At 42.1% G+C, this 20,686-nt stretch overlaps 1 long non-coding RNA gene, 1 pseudogene and 1 gene segment (V, D, J or C); 2 read left to right on the forward strand and 1 right to left on the reverse strand.

The window, feature by feature from the left end:
- The window catches only part of LOC120555118, a 95,011-nt pseudogene extending 85,194 nt beyond the window's left edge, over positions 1–9,817 (reverse strand).
- Positions 1–11,909, forward strand: part of LOC120555119 — an 85,549-nt gene extending 73,640 nt beyond the window's left edge. The window contains 2 exon segments of the V gene segment in view: positions 10,605–10,625; positions 11,437–11,909. Of these exon segments, the coding sequence occupies positions 10,605–10,625; positions 11,437–11,759 (344 nt within the window).
- Positions 8,068–8,468, forward strand: LOC120555179. The gene is made up of 2 exons (XR_005638642.1): positions 8,068–8,207; positions 8,300–8,468. It is a non-coding gene; the product is annotated as an uncharacterized LOC120555179 (long non-coding RNA).
- Positions 11,910–20,686: the final 8,777 nt, after the last annotated feature.

Raw genomic sequence — 20,686 nt, forward strand, 5'->3', positions numbered from 1 at the left:
AGATCTCGGTGCCATCCTAATCCAAGGAAATATGCTGAGAAATAGAAACATAAGGACTCCAGAGAGTAAACTCCCCAGAACTACGTTAGTAACAAGCATTTCTGGATCTCCTCACTCCCTAACTATAAGCTTTATCAAAGCGGAGGGTTTTCAGTTTATTCTTAAATGTTGTGACGGTGTCTGCCCCCCGAACCCAGACTGGGAGCTGGTTCCACAGGAAAGGAGCCTGGTAGCTGAAGGCTCTGGCCCCCAGTCTACTTTTAGAGACTCTAGGAACCACAAGTAGCTCTGAATTCTGGGAGTGTAGTGCTCTAGTGGGACAATAAGGTACTAAGAGCTCTTCTAGATATGTGATGTCTGCTAGACCATTTCAACCCAGTCTCACGGCAGTTCGTGTAAATGTACACGTTATTCTTAATCTATTGAACGTGTTCACGGAAATGTTTTTCTCGTTTTTTTCGTGTAAATATACACGTTTTTCTCGACCGAGGCGCCCGGGGAAAGGACGCCGGGAGGCGGCCTCATGAGGCGTCACACGCCGGCCGGGAGGCGCCCGGGGATAGGACGCCTGGAGGCGGCCTCATGAGGTGCTACATGCCGGCCGGGAGGCGCCCGGGGAAAGGACGCCTGGAGGCGCCCGGGGAAAGGACGCCGGGAGGCGGCCTCATGAGGTGCCACACGCCGGCCGGGAGGCGCCCGGGGAAAGGACGCCTGGAGGCGGCCTCATGAGGCGCCCACACCGCCGGAGGCCCCCGGAAAGGACGCCGGAGGCGCCCTGCGAAGCGCCACACGCCGGCCGGGAGGCGCCGGGAAAGGACGCCTGAGGGCGGCCTCATGAGGCGCCACACGCCGGCCAGGGCGCCTCGGGGAAAGGACTCGGAGGCGGCCTCATGAGGCGCCACACACCGGCCGGAGGGGCCCCGGGAAGCGCCGCGAAGCCCCCTCATGAGGCGCCACACCGGCCAAAACAACGGCACGGCCGCCACTCGCGATCGGGAAACGGCGCGCCACACGCTGGCCAAAACAACGCACGGCGCCGCCACTTGCAGGACACGGGAAATGAAACGCCACAATAACGAACGGTTGGGGTTGGAAAAAAAGAACTGGGAAAGGAACCGTCACACGCGGGACACCGAAAAGGAACTGCAACGCGGGGACAAAGGTACTGCCACACACGCGGGACGCGATCCCGGTCTCCGTGTGAAAGCCCTGTGTTTTTACCCATCAACCACCCGACCAACCTCCCTACGCGGATTTTCGGCTTCTTATATTACTTCCCTACAATTTCGTTCTGTGGCAACGTAATATGCCTCCCATTGAAATACATTGGTTCACAATTTCGTGTTGTCCACAACGTAAAAAACGAGAAAAACGTTTCCGTGAACACGTTCAATAGATTAAGAATAACGTGTACATTTACACGAACTGCCATGAGACTGGGCTGACCATTTAGAGCTTTGTAGGTCAGGAGGAGGATTTTAAATTCAATCCTGTATTTTACAGGAAGCCAATGCACAGAGGCTAATACAGGAGAAACATGATCTCTTTTCTTAGTTCTCGGCAGAACACGCTGCAGCATTCTGGATCAGCTGGAGAGTCTTAAGGGACTTATTTCAGCAACGTGATAGTAGGGAATTACAATAGTCCAGCCTGGATTTAACAAATGCATGGACTAGTTTTTAAGCATCGTTTTGAGACAGGATGTTCTTAAAGGAATATTTCACCACTGGAAAGCTGAATATATCTTTAAATTGGGTCACTTATGTAGTAGAAATGTGAAATTTTTTTTTAAATTGGTGCCTTCTAGGCCGAGAAAAGCCAGAAAATGTGTTTTGGTCTTATATGGATGAAAAACACCAAATCCCAGAATGCACCTGCTTCGTTGCTTTGGCACTCCCAAGCCACGCCTACCGCTTCGACAGACAGACCGAGGCATTCCAACTCAACTCGCGTGTTTTATTTCAACCATATACATGAAACAACGTTTCATCGTGACTCCACGACATTATATAAAAACGACATACACCAGGCTACATTTAGTACACACACTTTATAGGCCTCGGAAGTTCAGCTAACACATACTAGCATTAGCGGTGGGTGGGCTAAACACCGAGCATAAACACAGCCGTGAATTAGCGCGGCAATGTAGAATGGTCGGCATTTAACAGTCACAAACTCCACCAGCAGTTAGCAGTTAAATGGATACAAATCACCACATTTCTGGCGCCACTCGGTGTTAACACAGCCCACCTCTTTTACCTGGCGACAGAGCATCTCTAGCTCGGAGGGCTAGCAGGCCTGGTAGCTGGACAGTCCAGTACACTATTCCGGCATGTTTCCACAACAACAAAACACGGCAGTCTCTCAACTCACGTTGGGAGTTTCGTTGGAAGTTGGATGTAGTCCAGTTTGTGGTCTAAATGAGCGGACACTTGCAAGCAGGATCCGTAAAGTTCAGCTAACATACTAGCATTGGTGTAGCTAAACACGGAGTATAAACACAGGTGAATTAGCGTGGAATGTCGAATGGTCGGCATTTAACAGTCACAAGCTCCACCAGCAGTTAGCAGTAGCTAGTTGGATTTTATTTCTACACCAGTCCGTCTAACACAGCCCACCTCCACGGGCCGGCGAGAGCAGCCTGGTAGCTGGATAGTCCCGGTTCCGGTACACTGTTGTTCAGGCATGTTTCCACAACAACAAAAACACAGCAGTCACTGAAATCACGTTGGGAGTTTCGTGAAGGAGGATGTAGTCCAGCTTGTTGTTTAATGAGCAGACACTTGCAAGCAGGATGGATGGGACTGGTGGACAGCTAGCGTTAGCTTTCCACCTAGCCGATGAGGATGTCCCCTAGCCGGTTAGCCGACATTGAGCGACACCGCTGGTCTCCGTGCGGACGAGCTCGCTTAGTGTGCCGAGTATTGCGCGTTAAGTAACGTTTCCTCCATATTCTCCGATCTGTACCGATGTATCCCGGTGGTACACACGTCCGGTAGTTTGAATGCAGATAATTGTTGTAAATGTTTTCTGCTGAAACCGAAAGCCTGTTTAGCGAAGATTCAAGATGGCGGACAGTCGTTTTCATTCGAATACCTCTCGGCCAGACTCCGGCAGTCCAACCCCTGTGGGCGTGTTGAAAACATACGGAAGTAGATCCTACTACTGGCTGTAGTCCTTGCCTTGGGCCCAAATCCTCTTCGATGGAACGTCAAAAATCCCTTTTACGTCATCGGAAGATTTTTCCAGGCCCCAAATGCAGAGATCTCTCGTCTCAGGGGGACATGAGGGAGGGAGGCAAGGTCATTCAGAAATACTATCGGGTTTCTACTGATACAAAGCTGAATGCTAATCGGTGAAGTATCCCTTTAATTTTGGCAATGTTACGAAGATGAAAAAACCTGTTCTTGAGCTCTGTTTTAGATGGGCGTTAAAGGATATATCCTGATCAAAAATAACTCCTAGATTTCTGACAGTAGTGCTGGAGGCCAGTGCAATACCATCCAGAGTAGCTATGTCTTTAGATAATGAGGTTCGGAGGTGTTTGGGGGCCCAGCACAATAACTTTAGTTTTGTTTGAGTTTAACATCAGAAAATTGTACATCTGTCCAGATGTGGTAATCTACAAGAGAATCAACACACTGGTTTCTATTCAACATGTGTATCAGTGATGCTGGGATTGAAACAGACTTTGTTTTACTTGTTGATCAGAGATCTGTGCACGGTGCACAGGAGGGATCTGATGAGCTGTCTGATCATTTACAAATGTTAAGGAGGGGATTTCTACATTTCATATATTCAGGGAAGTCCCTCACTGTGATTATACGCCTGCATTACAAAGTGTGCAATAGACTTTCTGTACATTTAAGAGGAAGGTGATAGGAGCCAGAAAACATGCTTTAATTCCTGATATGATTATGATCTACAAGAGGGGAAACTACTTGAATTATAATGTTAAATCAAATGTAATCTGCATACAAACAGATTTTATTGTGGTGGACTCTGAACACATGCTTGATACTGACACTGAAATGTATTAATCCATTCAGCTGAGGGATCAGTGAGAAATATAAAGAGGTAAAGGACATTAATGTCTTGTACATCATTGTTTTAGAAAAACAATTGAAGTAAATGTATTTTCAAAGATGGAAGGTGTAGTATGTCATATTTTATAGTGTGTGTGTGTGTGTGTGTGTGTGTGTGTGTGTGTGTGTGTGTGTGTGTGTGTGTGTGTGTCCTCAGTGAAGTGTATCAGTCTCTGCAGTAGCTTGCAGCTGCAGCATTCAGTTCAGTTTCTGTTCAGTCTGACTGAGGGAGGTTTTTGTACGACGCTTTTTCACTGTGTGAACAACCACTGACTGTTGATCTGATGTCCACTCTGACAGTAGTAAACTGCTGCATCTTCAGTCTGGACTCCACTGATGGTCAGAGTGAAGTCAGAGTTTGATCCACTGCCTGTAAAACGAGCTGGAATCCCTGATTGTCGAGTGCTAGCATAGTAAATGAGCAGTTTAGGAGTTTCGCCATCTCTCTGTTGGTACCAGGCTAACCTGTGGTAGCCATCACCACTCCAAACATTCTGACTGGTCCTACAGCTGATGGAGACGGAGCCTCCCAGAGCAGAGCTCACTGCTCCAGGCTGAGTCACTGTGACCTGGCCTCTGGACTCTGAGGATACAGAGACAAAAACATAAAGCAGCGTCACGGTTTAGTCGGCTTCATTTCAGAGGGACGGATGTTGATAGAGGAGAGGAGTTTGATTCTCTGGACTTTACCTGTGAAGCAGCAGCAGAGGAGAGTCCAGATGAGGACGGAGATCAAAGTCATGTTTTTGATGAGGAGGATTTCTGTGTCTTCTGTTGTCATGAAGGACAGCTGTCAGTCATCCAGTGTTCAACTCTCAGGACTATAAACTCTCCCAGAGCACTGGAGCATGGTGCTGCTGATGCAAAGTGGCTCTCTATGGAAATGCTCTGACTGACTCCAACAGGGACAGGGGGTTTCCTCTTCAGTGCTGAGAACACTGACTTTATAAATTATTCATGATATAATGCATAAAGAAATTGAGAAATTGGATTGGTTTACATTGGCAATTTGGGTGAAGTTGATTCTGTTGAATTACTAAAACTATTAAACTGCATAGTCTTCATCACACAGCCAATGTGCATTTGTGGTCTCATTTGAGATCCATACACACAATTACTGGTGTGAAATGTAGAAATTAAAATGCAAAACGACAGATTCTACCAACAAGGATCTGTGCACTTGTTTTATTGATGTAAAATCTTTTTTTCAGGGTTGACAGAGAATGAGAGAACACTTGTTTGAGTATGTAGACATTTCAGTAATCAGCCCTAATGCAGAACATCTGTTTCCCTCAAACAAGCCCTGACAACATGAACAATGTGGGACACCAGAGCCGGCCCTAGACCTTTGGGGGCCCTATGCAAAATTTGGTTGGAGGCCCCTTTGACCATTTTAAGTAAGGTCTAAAGAAAAGCAATGATTACCTAATAACTATACGGTACAATTTATTATTATATCTACTATGTTTGATGTCTAACAGAAAAAATTATGATACCACTGAGCTGAGTGGCAGTGCAAGATTGAACACACACTGATGAACTTGCTGAATAAAAATACAGATAAAGTGATTTTCACTGACCAAATATAAATGTTTAACTGACAGAAGTTTAAGAGGCACAAGCATATATATAATTTAAATTAAATAGAGCAAATAGAATAACATTTAAATAAAATATAACATAAAATAATAAATACAACATTCAAATGTTAGAATTTTTCAAATAAACAAAACAATAACATCTAAAACACCACAAACAAGATCAATAGTAACAATAATAATATATAACTGGCAGTTGTGACAGCCTCAGCTTTCGAGATCCTGTGTATTACAGTTTCTCTCATTGAATTGACCATCACAACTGTGCTCTGAAGCCACAACTCCAGAACAGAAAGCATGGCAGAGGAACCTTCATTGAAGGTGGAGATGGTCATACTTGCTGCTGCCTCAAGCTTACTTTCCCCACAAAACAGTCCCCTCAGTCAGCTGATGGTGAAGCTAACTAACCAGGCTCCCATCAGCACTGGTTCATAACAACACAACAGAACTAAACTAATTATGAATCATTCAAAAGACCAATATTTAGAACATTGGAGAAAGCAAACAAAGTAGACTAAATTGTTATTTGACCCAACTAGGTCAGACAGAGATGCATTTCCTCCTCCACTGGGAAAAACTATCTTCACTAAGATAATTAAATAGCCAAAAAAATAAAACTTCCCAAAGTTAACACCAGAAAAGAAGCTGGTAGTTCTCCTAGGAGAGGGAACAGCAACTCCACTGACAGCTTAATATGGATCTGTCTGCCACAGCCTGAGGGACTCACAACCACTTAGGATCCTAAAATTACAGATTTGTTTAGTAGCCTATTATATAGTAATTATATTATACAACAATTTTAACTGTTGTGTAATGTAATTGTTTTGTAATATAGTGTGTTGTATCGTGATCAGTACAGTGTAGTATATATGTGACACACATGACATGTAGGCTTTATGACTTTCTGTAAACTGCGTTGAGAGAGAGAGGGTCTGATTACCTCTGCTGTCTGAAATCTCCTGTTTTCTGAACGACAGTTTACACATCGACGTACTATGTGAAGGCATTTCATCATCTGCTGTCTTAGTGTGTAATCCCCTTTTGTCTTCTTGCTGATAACAACTGTTTTCGTCTTCTCTGAGGTGATTTTCGACCGTTTTCGACGCACTTCTTTCGACATTCTGAACTACCGCGGAAATGTCACAGCATGTCACGTGACGATTCTGAACGAATCACGTTGTCAGAAATTGTCATCAGCCAATGAGATTGCGCATTTTGAGTTAAATCCCCCCTTTTTACTTTCACGATTGGTTGCTGATGAAAAGGAAATGACCATATTTGGATCAGACAGCATTGTAGAGGAGAGAGAGTGTCAGTACCCGATCCGTTCTGCACATGCGCAAGATGTTCACGCATGCGCTGTGGTACGAGGATTTACGACACTACCCAATCTGTTCCCACGCTAGCCTCCAGCTAACGTTAGTTTAGCTAATAGCTAATTCGGCGGACCGCTAGGTGATTAAAGCGGTCTGCAGTTAGCCTCCACCGGGAAGCTAACGTTAGTTTAGCTAACAGCTAAATTGCTAACCGCTAGCTGAGACAGCATGTAAACTTTAAAAGACCCTCAAAATAAAACTTGAAAATAAACGTTAACATATATAACAGCTGTTACGTCAGTTCTACTTGTGCTCATTTAAAATACAATCACTCAATACTTGTCTTTATTGTTATTACTGTAAAGTCTTAATTTAGCTGTAGCCTGCTTTTCCCATATATTTGACTTAACGTTATTTTAGACTGAATCTAGTTGTCCGTTCTGCCTGCACGATCCGTTCTGCGCATGTGTTATTTTAGACTGAAGGCTGTCGGCTAGCGGTTAGCCGAATTAGCTGTTAGCTATCCCGGTGGAGGCTAGCGTGGAACAGATTGGGCAGGTCGGAAACAGTATTATTATCTGGCGCACGTCATGGCAATGCGTGTCATCTTGCACATGGCGCAGAACGGATCGGGTACTGACAGAGCTTTTCAACAGTATATGTCATGACGGGGTGCAGACAGCGATGGCGCTACAGCAGGATGATTTAGAACGCCAACTAGCTAGCAGTGACTCTAGGGGGCCCCTCTGCTGGACACGGGCCCTTTGCAATCGTAAAGGTCGCGCTTGGGGGCCCGGCTCTGTGTGACACAGAGGAACAAGTCATTACAACCAACTGCAATAAACATTCTGGATTTAAACACAAAGCTAAAAGTTCCTCGAGATCAATAAACTTCAACATTATTTTACTTTTTTCTCCAGATTGTCTCTTTTATGCAGCTTAACATATTCAGCTCCTTCAAGGGAAGAGAGAGGATGAGAATATTAATTAAAATGACTTCAAACTGGTTAATAAAAATCATGTTGCCGTCTTGAACTTTAATGTTCATTAATTCTGTTTAAGGCTTAAGGCTGGAGGATCTGCAACCACCCACACCTGTGTCTCATCTGTAATCTGCACACCTGGGCCTGATCATCACCTCTCCACCATTTAAGCCATGAACTGACATCCATTCTCTGCTGGATTGTTAGCCTCACCAGTACGTTTGCGTGAGTATCAGTTACTAAGTTTGAGAAGTCTGTTCTGCTGTTTTGTTTGGGAAGTTGTGCCGTTGCTAATCTGCCTGTTCCTCTGCCTGCAGTTTGGCGACCTGGGAAATCCTCTCCACCTCTGCTGGGCTGTCTACTTCACCATCATTATTGGACCTGCGTGTACCTGTCAGCCGACCCACTTCCACCACTGCCTCACTTGCTGGACTCCTCTGCTTCCACGTACAAAGCCTAATAAAGACTCCCCTTTTTGCTCATTCTGTTCACCTTGTCCTCGTTTGCTTTTGGGTTCCTGTCCTAGTGAATCGTGACATGCAGGACACGCTTTGAATTCATAAGATTTAACAATCCAGTGTTAGGGACAGATCAGATGGCCAGAGACTTGCAATTTGACTTGGACTCATTAGAAAAGACTTGAGACTTGACATGGACTTGAGCTCATTCGACTTGGACTTCCAAAAAATGACTTGTGAACATCTCTGATGGACCTACATATTTACATATTCATATGGAGAGGATATTGAAAAGTCTGGTAGTAAACTGATCCAGGGACTTGTGGACAGTTTACAGTTTTTTTTTTTCCTGTTTGGTAATATGGTCTTTTTTTTTTTTATAATTATTCATAATATTAATATTAATGCAGGGTTGTCATGTTTGGGTTAACAGCTGAGGATGTTCCCAGTAGCAGGAGGTTATTTAAGTCTGGATGCAGTGCAGCCCTCTCTCTGGCTGACTCTCCACTCTGCTGCAGCTTTGCTCCTCTCCCGTCTGCTTTACTTCTCTACTCTGCTCCTATCAACCTTTACAACACCCACACACATGTTGTCCACTCATGCACATCACACAAACTGACTTTACTGATATCCACAGCCCATGCTTTAATTACTTAAGTTAACCCTTTAATTTAGGTTAGTTTGTTTCAATGAATATCTTTTGTAAAAAATTGATCATAGTGTCTCCCTTTTGTTGTAAAATGTGTGTAGAAGTGTGTAAATGTAAATATAAAGTGTGTGTGTGTGTGTGTCCTCAGTGAAGTGTATCAGTCTCTGCAGTAGCTTCCAGCTGCAGCAGGCAGTTCAGTTTCTGTTCAGTCTGACTGAGGGAGGTTTTTGTACGACGCTTTTTCACTGTGTGAACACATACTGGCTGGGAATGTGAAGACTCTGACAGTAGTAAACTGCTGCATCTTCAGTCTGGACTCCACTGATGGTCAGAGTGAAGTCAGAGTTTGATCCACTGCCTGTAAAACGATTTGGAATCCCTGATTGTCGAGTGCTAGCATAGTAAATGAGCAGTTTAGGAGTTTCTCCATCTCTCTGTTGGTACCAGGCTAACCTGTAGATAGTTCCCACCATGAACATCCTGACTGGTCTTACAGCTGATGGAGACGGAGCCTCCCAGAACAGAGCTCACTGCTCCAGGCTGAGTCACTGTGTACTGACCGCTGGACTCTGAGGATACAGAGACAAAAACATAAAGCAGCGTCACGGTTTAGTCGGCTTCATTTCAGAGGGACGGATGTTGATAGAGGAGAGGAGTTTGATTCTCTGGACTTTACCTGTGAAGCAGCAGCAGAGGAGAGTCCAGATGAGGACGGAGATCAAAGTCATGTTTTTGATGAGGAGGATTTCTGTGTCTTCTGTTGTCATGAAGGACAGCTGTCAGTCATCCAGTGTTCAACTCTCAGGACTATAAACTCTCCCAGAGCACTGGAGCATGGTGCTGCTGATGCAAAGTGGCTCTCTATGGAAATGCTCTGACTGACTCCAACAGGGACTTGGATTACTCTGATGATGCTGTTCATCAATGGATCAATCAATTTATCAGAGTATAGTAAATGTTAGATTTAGGCTCCCAAGGACCTGCTAGAACATTTACAAGAAGTATTTTATTCCCTATGCCATACAGCCATTGAACACAGAATGACTGCATCAGAGAACACTTATTATTTTATAAGATCTGCTTTCTTGTATTATTTATAGAACTTATCTGCTGCTACCTGCCCATTTACACTATTGTAGATTGTATTCTGTATGTTTTTAATGGTATGTTGTTTTTTGTGCATTGTATTTACTGTTGCTGTACTTTTGGAGAAGCCAAAGACAAATTCTCACTGAGGTGGACAATAAAGCCAATCCAATCGAATGTCTTCTGTCTTATTTAAATTAATTGCAAGTGAAGAAATTATATACATTTAACATGTACCAAAAACATTTATTAAGGAACTCTGCAGCACTGTGTTATTGTCGCTTTTCTTTTTGTATTAAAAAATATAAAAAACCCCCTTTTTTTTGGGTGTGTGTTTGTGTCAAAGTCAGAGAGCCGTGGTTCTCTACAGTGAGAGGTTTTTGTACGCGGCTCAATGACTTTGTATCACTGTGGTACACGCCGGTGGAGGAACCAGACTCAATGTTGGAAGTAAGTTTCTGCACAAATACTAAAAACTATATTGTAAATATTGTAAAGTAATGTTTTAAATTCTGTGTACAGTCGATAAAATATATATGTATTCACGTTTTTTTATTTCTCCTCCTTTATCGTGGAGACTAACTCAGAGCAGCTTCACTAAACATTTCTTTACACATTTCTGTCAAACTGAAATTTAAATGACTTGAAGTGTGGAAAAGATAAAACTGAAAACCTGTTCTACAAGATTCAGTTTTAATTTTCCACATCAATGATAACTGTTTAAAGCAAATGAAGATTCAAATATTCAAACAATTGAACAGAGCAAAGATAAAGATCGGTATTTGAAAATGTGCAACATCTCTTTACTGTGTCATGTATTGTTTCAAAGTTTGAAAACTATTTGAACAGTTTGGTAATGATGATCGAAATACAAAACGAAACATTTGATGTTGTGTAGCCTATTTTCTGGATTTGTTTCTATTACACTAAATACTTTAAAGTAATGTATAGTTAGGTTGGTGATGATCTTGATTTGGAGGTTTAAAGATTTGTCCAAAAGTTGACATTTTATTTCCAGTGTATAGTTTGATATATATCAGCTCATTGTGTAGATGATTCTCTCTGTGCTGATTTGCATGAGAGGCTTCTTAAAGGGAAGTGAAACAATGTGTGAGTGAGTGACTGGTGGAGCAGAAAAACCATCTGACAGAAACTCCTTAAAGGAGAAAACCAACTCTCACACAGTCAAGGTGTCCAAGTGTCTGCTGGTTGATTGACAGCTGTGTGGTCCCTGTCCTCTAAGCTGATTGGTGTCTCCTAGGTGATGTCCGTCCCACCCTGACGGTGCTGCCCCCCTCCAGTGATGAGCTGCTGAAGGGGAAGGCCACGCTCATGTGCCTGGCCAACAAGGGCTTCCCCTCAGACTGGAGTCTGGCCTGGAAGGTGGACGGCAGCAGCAGCAGCAGCAGCTGGGAGGAGAGCAGGAGCCCCGGGGTGCTGGGGAAGGACGGCAAATACAGCTGGAGCAGCACCCTGAGGCTCCCTAAAGACCAGTGGGAGAAGGTGGGCTCTGTGACCTGTGAGGCCACCCAGGGCTCCCAGACTCCGCTCTCAGAGACTCTGAGGAGAGACCAGTGTGACTGATCTCAGTCTGCTCTCTCTCTCTCTCTCTCTCTCTCTCTCTCTCTCTCTCTCTCTCTCTCTCTCTCACTGTCTAATTACATGTTTCATTGATAGTTGTGTAGCTTGTTGTACTTTTGATGATGTCATCACAATAAATCCCTTTTCATCAAATCAGTTGTTTTCATGTCTGTTATTGTAAAAGAAACCGCAGACAGGGCTCACCCAGTTCTCATGGAATATTTGACCTTTTAAGCCGACGTGGACAAGAAGTCTCACACAAATGCTCAGAGGAATATGAATTTGAAAATAAAAAAAAAATAATTAAAAACCATCTGCTGAGGAAGATCATGTGATATGATTGGAAGCTCAACAACAGCTAATGGATGGATGTTGTGAAGAGATTATTTTGCTGTTTCCAAAGTCAAGAATTAACTTTTGGTCTCAGTGTATTTGTTGGGTTTTTGAGTTGCATGTAAGAGAAATTATTTTTGCATATACTTCATATAGATGCAGGCATATGATTTCTGTATTACTATGTTTATAATTACCAAGTTGGCTCCTCTTGATTCTTTCCTACAAATGTATACGTCGTTTAAAACGTTAAAAAATGTATTATAATGGCTTTAACTGACCCCACACAATGTGACACAAGGTACACTTCATATTTTTAGCAACATTGGAACACTTTGATCTTGTTGAATTCAATGTTTAAACTTTTTGTCTTGTTTGTGTTTCTGTTTTATATATTTCATACTGATATGGACCATGGTTATTATAGTTTAGTTTATTTTTATTTCGTTTTGACTTTTTGTTTTCAAATTCAGTTTAGTTTTAATTAGTTTTTAAAGAGGGTTTGCTAGTGTAGTTTTTGAAAATGCTTAGTTTTAGTTTAGTTTTTATTCGTTTTAGTCTTTTTTTTAGTAATATGGGTTATGTGTCAGGGGCAAGATTCAAAAAGGTCAGAAAAAAGTATTGTGTAATAATAACTCAAAAAAAACATACCATTTTAGAAATATGTATTCACAATGTATTCACAGTGTTGGGAAGGATACTTTCAAAACGTATTTCGTTACAGAATACAGAATACATGCCCACAAATGTAATTTGTAACGTATTCCGTTACGTTACTCAATCTGAGTAACGTATTCTGAATACTTGGATTACTTCAGGATTACTTCCACATTGAATTGCGTTTTATAAGTGTAGGAATGCAGCTATCACATCCAGCTTACTAAACAGGCCTATAATGGTGTGTTCTTTTTATTCCAACTAGCTGAATGTGTACCTGAACAGCAGATAGATTATTGTATTGGTAGTCCCGAACTGCATACTACAAAATCTAACCGCAGTTCTTGCTACCACGAGCTAATTTTAGTTAACGCTAGCATGTCAAACATGCTCGTCAGTCTTTAAACGGCTCTGGAGCTAGTAAATCAGCACCTAGGAGAATGTAAAGTCACACGTCAATGTTAAAATAGCAAGGTGATCAGTAAAACTACAGCAGACGACTACTCTTGGCTAATTAAAAAATAACTTACTTTAAGATGCTTCTTCAGGTTGGAGGTGGAGTAATTTGGACGCAAGGAGGTTGGTTGCTGGCAAGCAGAGGTTGCACTGCACAGTTATATTTCATTCTCCGGTTCGCTTTTAATGTGAAATGCTGTTTGAATTTCCAAGATAGAAACTTATTCCTGCCCTGGCTCTGTCGTCCGGTTCCGACTCCATTGTGACTGATCGCAAATAGCTATTTTTTTCTATTTCATATCGGGGCTTGTGGAAAATGCATTAAGTTGCCTTAATTTATTCAGAGTGAATAAACTCGTGAAACAGAGAAGTATCGTCATGTAATCCATTGATTTTAACAATGTAACTGTATTCTTAATACCAACTATTTAAATTGTAACTGTAACGGAATACAGTTACTCATAATTTGTATTCTGAATACGTAACGCCGTTACATGTATTCCGTTACTCCCCAACACTGTGTATTCAACAATAACACTGGCACATTAAATGTACATATGATGATGAGCACAAATGTGTAAACAGTCTACACAAGACGCCGCAGTAAGTGCAGAATGTGTTAGTAACGTGTGCCAGGAAAAAAACCTAAATAGCCAACAGACTAGAGAAGACAGACATGAACAGCTGTTTTGAACTTTGGTTTGAGTAAAGTTGCAAACTTTTTGAAGTCAATCAACTCACACAGTTGTGTAGACATCCCAGTATCAACACACATATAGCAGTATTTTTCGATTGCTAAACGACAGTGGGCACAACTGGAGTCACATGTGCTCTAACCACAGTCTGCACTACCAACAGTCACCTGAGCTAAACAGTTCACATCACCCTTAACACACATCTCAGAACAGGCTCAGTGCAGCCACACACTCAGAACAATACTCACTGAGATAACACACACACACACACACACACACACACACACACTGTCACTCAGAACACACTGAGAGTAAAAACACTAGCATCAAACACCAATACACAAATTACAAACTTTCTCATCTTTACAGTTTGAACAATTTGAGTGACTTGACACTACTCAATACTTTATTTAAGGTAAAGATATAGATTGTATAATATACCAATTTTTACATACGGTAAACAAGAAGGAATGAAAATCAGCAGTTTGCTTCAATATAGTAATTTGGCTCTGGTAATTTATGGAATTACTGGAGAAAAAAACTAAAAGGTACATACAGTGCCTTGCGAAAGTATTCGGCCCCCTTGAACTTTTCGACCTTTTGCCACATTTCAGGCCTCAAACATAAAGATATAAAACTGTAATTTTTTGTGAAGAATCAACAACAAGTGGGACACAATCATGAAGTGGAACGAAATTTATTGGATATTTCAAACCTTTTAAACAAATAAAAAACTGAAATATTGGGCGCGAAAATTATTCAGCCCCCTTAAGTTAATACTTTGTAGCGCCACCTTTTGCTGCGATTACAGCTGTAAGCGGCTTGGGGTATGTCTCTATCAGTTTTGCACATCGAGAGACTGACATTTTGGCCCATTCCTCCTTGCAAAACAGCTCGAGCTCAGTGAGGTTGGATGGAGAGCGTTTGTGAACAGCAGTTTTCAGTTCTTTCCACAGATTCTCGATTGGATTCAGGTCTGGACTTTGACTTGGCCATTCTAACACCTGGATATGTTTATTTGTGAACCATTCCATTGTAGATTTTGCTTTATGTTTTGAATCATTGTCTTGTTGGAAGACAAATCTCCGTCCCAGTCTCAGGTCTTTTGCAGACTCCATCAGGTTTTCTTCCAGAATGGTCCTGTATTTGGCTCCATCCATCTTCCCATCAATTTTAACCATCTTCCCTGTCCCTGCTGAAGAAAGCGCAGGCCCAAACCATGATGCTGCCACCACCATGTTTGACAGTGGGGATGGTGTGTTCAGGGTGATGAGCTGTGTTGCTTTTCCCAAACATAACGTTTTGCATTGTTGCCAAAAGTTCGATTTTGGTTTCATCTGACCACAGCACCTTCTTCCACATGTTTGGTGTGTCTCCCAGGTGGCTTTTGGCAAACTTTAAACGACACTTTTATGGATATCTTTAAGAAATGGCTTTCTTCTTGCCACTCTTCCATAAAGGCCAGATTTGTGCAGTATACGACTGATTGTTGTCCTATGGACAGAGTCTCCCACCTCAGCTGTAGATCTCTGCAGTTCATCCAGAGTGATCATGGGCCTCTTGGCTGCATCTCTGATCAGTCTTCTCATTGTATGAGCTGAAAGTTTAGAGGGACGGCCGGGTCTTCGTAGATTTGTAGTGGTCTGATACTCCTTCCATTTCAATATTATCGCTTGCACAGTGCTCCTTGGGATGTTTAAAGCTTGGGAAATCTTTTTGTATTCAAATCCGGCTTTAAACTTCTCCACAACAGTATCTCGGACCTGCCTGGTGTGTTCCTTGTTCTTCATGATGCTCTCTGCGCTTTACACGGACCTCTGAGACTATCACAGAGCAGGTGCATTTATACGGAGACTTGATTACACACAGCTGGATTCTATTTATCATCATTAGTCATTTAGGTCAACATTGGATCATTCAGAGATCCTCACTGAACTTCTGGAGAGAGTTTGCTGCACTGAAAGTAAAGGGGCTGAATAATTTTGCACGCCCACTTTTTCAGTTTTTATTTGTTAAAAAAGTTTGAAATAGCCAATGAATTTCGTTCCACTTCATAATTGGGACCCACTTGTTGTTGATTCTTCACAAAAAATTACAGTTTTATATCTTTATGTTTGAGGCCTGAAATGTGGCAAAAGGTCGAAACGTTCAAGGGGGCCGAATACTTTCGCAAGGCACTGTATGTAACAGTACCAAAGAATAGTGTGACTAATCCTGCCTCTCTCCAGCATCATGTGGCAAGTTTTCTTCATCACATTGGATGTCTGCATCATCTCTAAATACAAATGAATGTGGTGTTTCTATTGCTTTCACCTCCATTACTGTCTGAAAAACAGTAAGAATGCAGTTTTACTATTGTAAAGATATAGTGGTTTTCACTTTTTTTTATAGCTGTGTACATAACCTCAGACATCTTACCTGGACATATTTGTATCTTTGCTCTTTTACCTGTTTCTCTCAAACGGTACAGTGTATAACTGTTTCATTCTTATTTGGTGTTTGTATACAAAAAAAGGCTTTCTGATCTTTCTCTGTATAAATACCATATATGTTCACTAACTAGTCTAAAACAAGACACCTGCTTAGGCTTTCAGCTGAAATTCCAATCAGCAGTGTTTGATAGGCACCAGACTGAAATCTATTCTGTTTTGAATGTGTGGTTAACAGTTTTGACAGTAGTGTGTTAGCATTTGAACAAAGTGCTGTAACTCTACAGTGCTTAAAGTCAGGGGATAAGTGTGTAGAGTTTTGAAAACTGTGTTCAAGCGATGAAAAACGAACTAGAGTTTGGTCCACATGAACTGCTGCTGTGCAGACTGGAGGTAGAGTTTTGCACATGTGACTCCAGTTGTGCCCACTGTCGTTTAGCAATCGAAAAAAAACTATAACCCACGCTTCCTCACACTTTTAGTGTTCCTGCGTATTTCCTAACCAGCAGCTATCGGGTCGCTGGTGAAAGCCCTCCTGTGGTGCTCTCTGTCCTGCTGTTGTCTCCGTCATGCTGCCTGGCCATACGTCCCTACCAGTAACGTTACCGGGGTTAGCTTCTGTTTCGGGGAAAGGGGGCTTTGCGTTGTCCTTGCCCTGTCACATAGATATACACTAGATGTCGCCTTGTGTGTGTGTATATATCTATGGCCCTGTCACTGCTTGTTAAGGTAAGCTAGGTTAGCCTCCTTGTGTGCCCTTCTCAAATGTACTTTCAAATTCGTGGGATTTCTCCCTTTAATAAATTGTCCACTTATTTTATCACCTTCCACTGCGAGGCACTTGCTTTTATCTGACACAGTCATGATCAAATAGGACTCTGCCGCTTTCTTCTGAGGTTCGGTACCGCCATCATGCCCGGCGAGGGGCACGGACATGTTGTGTTCAATTTGACGCGTGGAATGTCGGAATTACTGCGTCGTTCCCAGTCGGAAACTATATGTCTACGGCACAGACTGAATAAAACAGGTCTATGGTTGGAAATGTCAACTCTGAAAGATATATAACGTTATTTGCTCTGTGAAAGATATTGACAAAGATGAAAACTAAGGACATTTACTCGATTATTTTATTTTAGTTAGTTTTGCAAACAGACATTACAGTTTTAGTTTAGTTATCGTTTTTTTGTAATGCGTTTTTTTTTTATTTCAGTTAACGGCAATGTTTTTTCCCACATAGTTTCCGTTATTTCGTTCGTTTTCGTTAACGATTATGACCTTGATATGGACCTGTGTGTCTGAAATAAAGTTAAAATTGAAAATCAGATACGAACATGAGATTGATGTGATCTGAATGGATGGTGTGATCTTGAGTTAGCTGTGTGATTCAGCTGTCTGTGCTCTCTCTGCAGGTGATGGTTAGAGCAACTGGGAACAGCTGAGGATGTTCCCAGTAGCAGGAGGTTATTTAAGTCTGGATGCAGTGCAGCCCTCTCTCTGGCTGACTCTCCACTCTGCTGCAGCTTTGCTCCTCTCCTGTCTGCTTTAGTTCTCTACTCTGCTCCTATCAACCTTTACACACACATATTTACCACTCATGAACATCACACAAACTGACTTTACTAATATCCACAGCCCATATATTAGCTAAAGTTAACCCTCTATTTTGGTTTAATTTGTTAAAATAAATATATTTTGTGAAAGTTGATGATGGTGTGTCTCCCTTTTGTTGAATCAGGTCAAGTGTGTGTGTGTGTGTGTGTGTGTGTGTGTGTGTGTGTGTGTCCCCGTGTCCTCAGTGAAGTGTATCAGTCTCTGCAGTAGCTTCCAGCTGCAGCAGTCAGTTCAGTTTCTGTTCAGTCTGACTGAGGGAGGTTTTTGTACGACGCTTTTTCACTGTGTGAACACATTCTGGCTGTTGATATAGTGATAACTCTGACAGTAGTAAACTGCTGCATCTTCAGTCTGGACTCCACTGATGGTCAGAGTGAAGTCAGAGTTTGATCCACTGCCTGTAAAACGATCTGGAATCCCTGATTCTCGAGTGCTAGTATAGTAAATGAGCAGTTTAGGAGTTTCTCCATCTCTCTGTTGGTACCACTGTAAATAGTTAGTGTGTGTAACAGCCTGACTGGTCCTACAGCTGATGGAGATGGAGCCTCCCAGAGCAGAGCTCACTGCTCCAGGCTGAGTCACTGTGACCTGGCCTCTGGACTCTGAGGATACAGAGACAAAAACATAAAGCAGCGTCACGGTTTAGTCGGCTTCATTTCAGAGGGACGGATGTTGATAGAGGAGAGGAGTTTGATTCTCTGGACTTTACCTGTGAAGCAGCAGCAGAGGAGAGTCCAGATGAGGACGGAGATCAAAGTCATGTTTTTGATGAGGAGGATTTCTGTGTCTTCTGTTGTCATGAAGGACAGCTGTCAGTCATCCAGTGTTCAACTCTCTTAGAGATAAAATCTAAAAGACTCTTCCCAGAGCACTGGAGAATGGGGTGGTGGAGGCAAAATGGCTCTCTTAAAAAATGGTGCGCTGATGCAAAGGGCCCTGGAAATGCTCTGACTGACTCCAACAGGGACTTGTTAAAGATAATTGTATTTCACGTAGAATGATTAATGTGGTAACATGCAAAAGAAAGGTTAAGGCCAGAAATGTTTGACATTGACCAACATATTTAACACATTTAAGGGTCTGCAAGTTTAAATGCATTTCATTATTTTTCATGAAAATTTTCAGTGCTTTGTAAAGACAGTAGAGCCACTCCTTAGCTGGGATGCCAAATGTAAAAAAATAACTTCTTTAAAATAATTTCTTTTCTTGTTTTTAAATCTTAGCCATACAGATATAAATAGAAAGAATTCAGTTTCCCCAGCCTGCATTTATATCTGAGAGCATAATGATGTAATTGTTATAATCCATATTGAAATTTTAGTAACATTAGTTTATTGGATTCCAACAAGGGTGAAATATTAAGTCAGTCAGTAAAGGTTGAGGAAAAAAAATGAAAAAGACAAATCAACAACAGACCCAGATTTGAAAAGGTAAGAGACAGAGGGAGAGAAGGCCAAATCATCCTCCAGTCTGTTCCACTAAAACACATCTGTCCAGATGTGGTAATCTACAAGAGAATCAACACACTGGTTTCTATTCAACATGTGTATCAGTAATGCTGGGATTGAAACAGACTTTGTTTTACTTGTTGATCAGAGATCTGTGCACGGTGCACAGGAGGGATCTGATGAGCTGTCTGATCATTTAAGGAGGGGATTTCTAGATTTCATATATTCAGGGAAGTCCCTCACTGTGATTATGCGCCTGCATTACAAAGTGTGCAATAGACTTTTCTGCACATTTAAGAGGTAAGTGATAGGAACCAGAAAACATGCTTTAATTCCTGATACGATTATGGTCTATAAGAGGGGAAACTAATTGTATTATAATGTTAAATCAAATGTAATCTGCAAACAAACAGATTTTGTGGTTGTGGACTCTGAACACATGCTTAATACTGACGCTGACGATGTATTAATCCATTCAGCTGAGGGATCAGTAAGAAACATAAAGAGGTAAAGGACATTAATGTCTTGTACATGATTGTTTTAGGAAAACAATTGATGAAAATGTATTTTAATAGATGGAAGGTGTAGCCTAGTATGTCATATTTTATACTGTGTGTGTGTGTGTGTGTGTGTGTGTGTGTGTGTGTGTGTGCAATGGCGGTTTGTGGTACGGGTGAACCGGGCAACTCCCCGGGGCGGGAATTTTTCAGGTCACATGGGAGGCGGCACGAGAACTTGAAGAAGCGGTTTTCTGTTTTCTATCATTTCACTGGGTGGGGAATTGGCAGATCAGCGCCCCCAGCAGCTGCAGGCGCCCTTCTTGCTGAGAGAGGTCAACACCCCTTACTTTCACAATGAAATGGACTAGTCCGAAAGATAAACACAAAGTGACAGGAGAAATGGGAAGTACACAGAGATGGAGCAAGACCAAGACAAGTCTAAAACTTTCTTTTATGTCAATGGCCTAAACGCCAAAATGAAACAAAGTTACCCAAGCAGCTCAAATAAAAGAAAAAAGCGAAAAGACATGTTTTCGGCAGTAGCAGGACCTTCGTGGCAGTAGCAGGACCCGTGGTGGTGTCGGCAGCAGTGGCATAAGCACAGTGAGGAGGAGACTCAGGAGGAGAGGGACAGAGATGAGGGAGTGAGAGTAGAACCTGCGGTAAGCACAACTCCCCTTAAAACCCTTTGGCCCTTGATAAAACTGAGTGGTGGACAAACTGTTGATGATAACACTACAACAATAAAAAAGTATGCATTCTTTACTGTATGATTGCATTAGTAGCCTATATAAACGTTGC

Source organism: Perca fluviatilis, unplaced genomic scaffold, assembly GCF_010015445.1.
Source record: "Perca fluviatilis unplaced genomic scaffold, GENO_Pfluv_1.0 PFLUV_unplaced_scaf_2, whole genome shotgun sequence".
NCBI classification, from domain to species: Eukaryota; Metazoa; Chordata; class Actinopteri; order Perciformes; family Percidae; genus Perca; species Perca fluviatilis.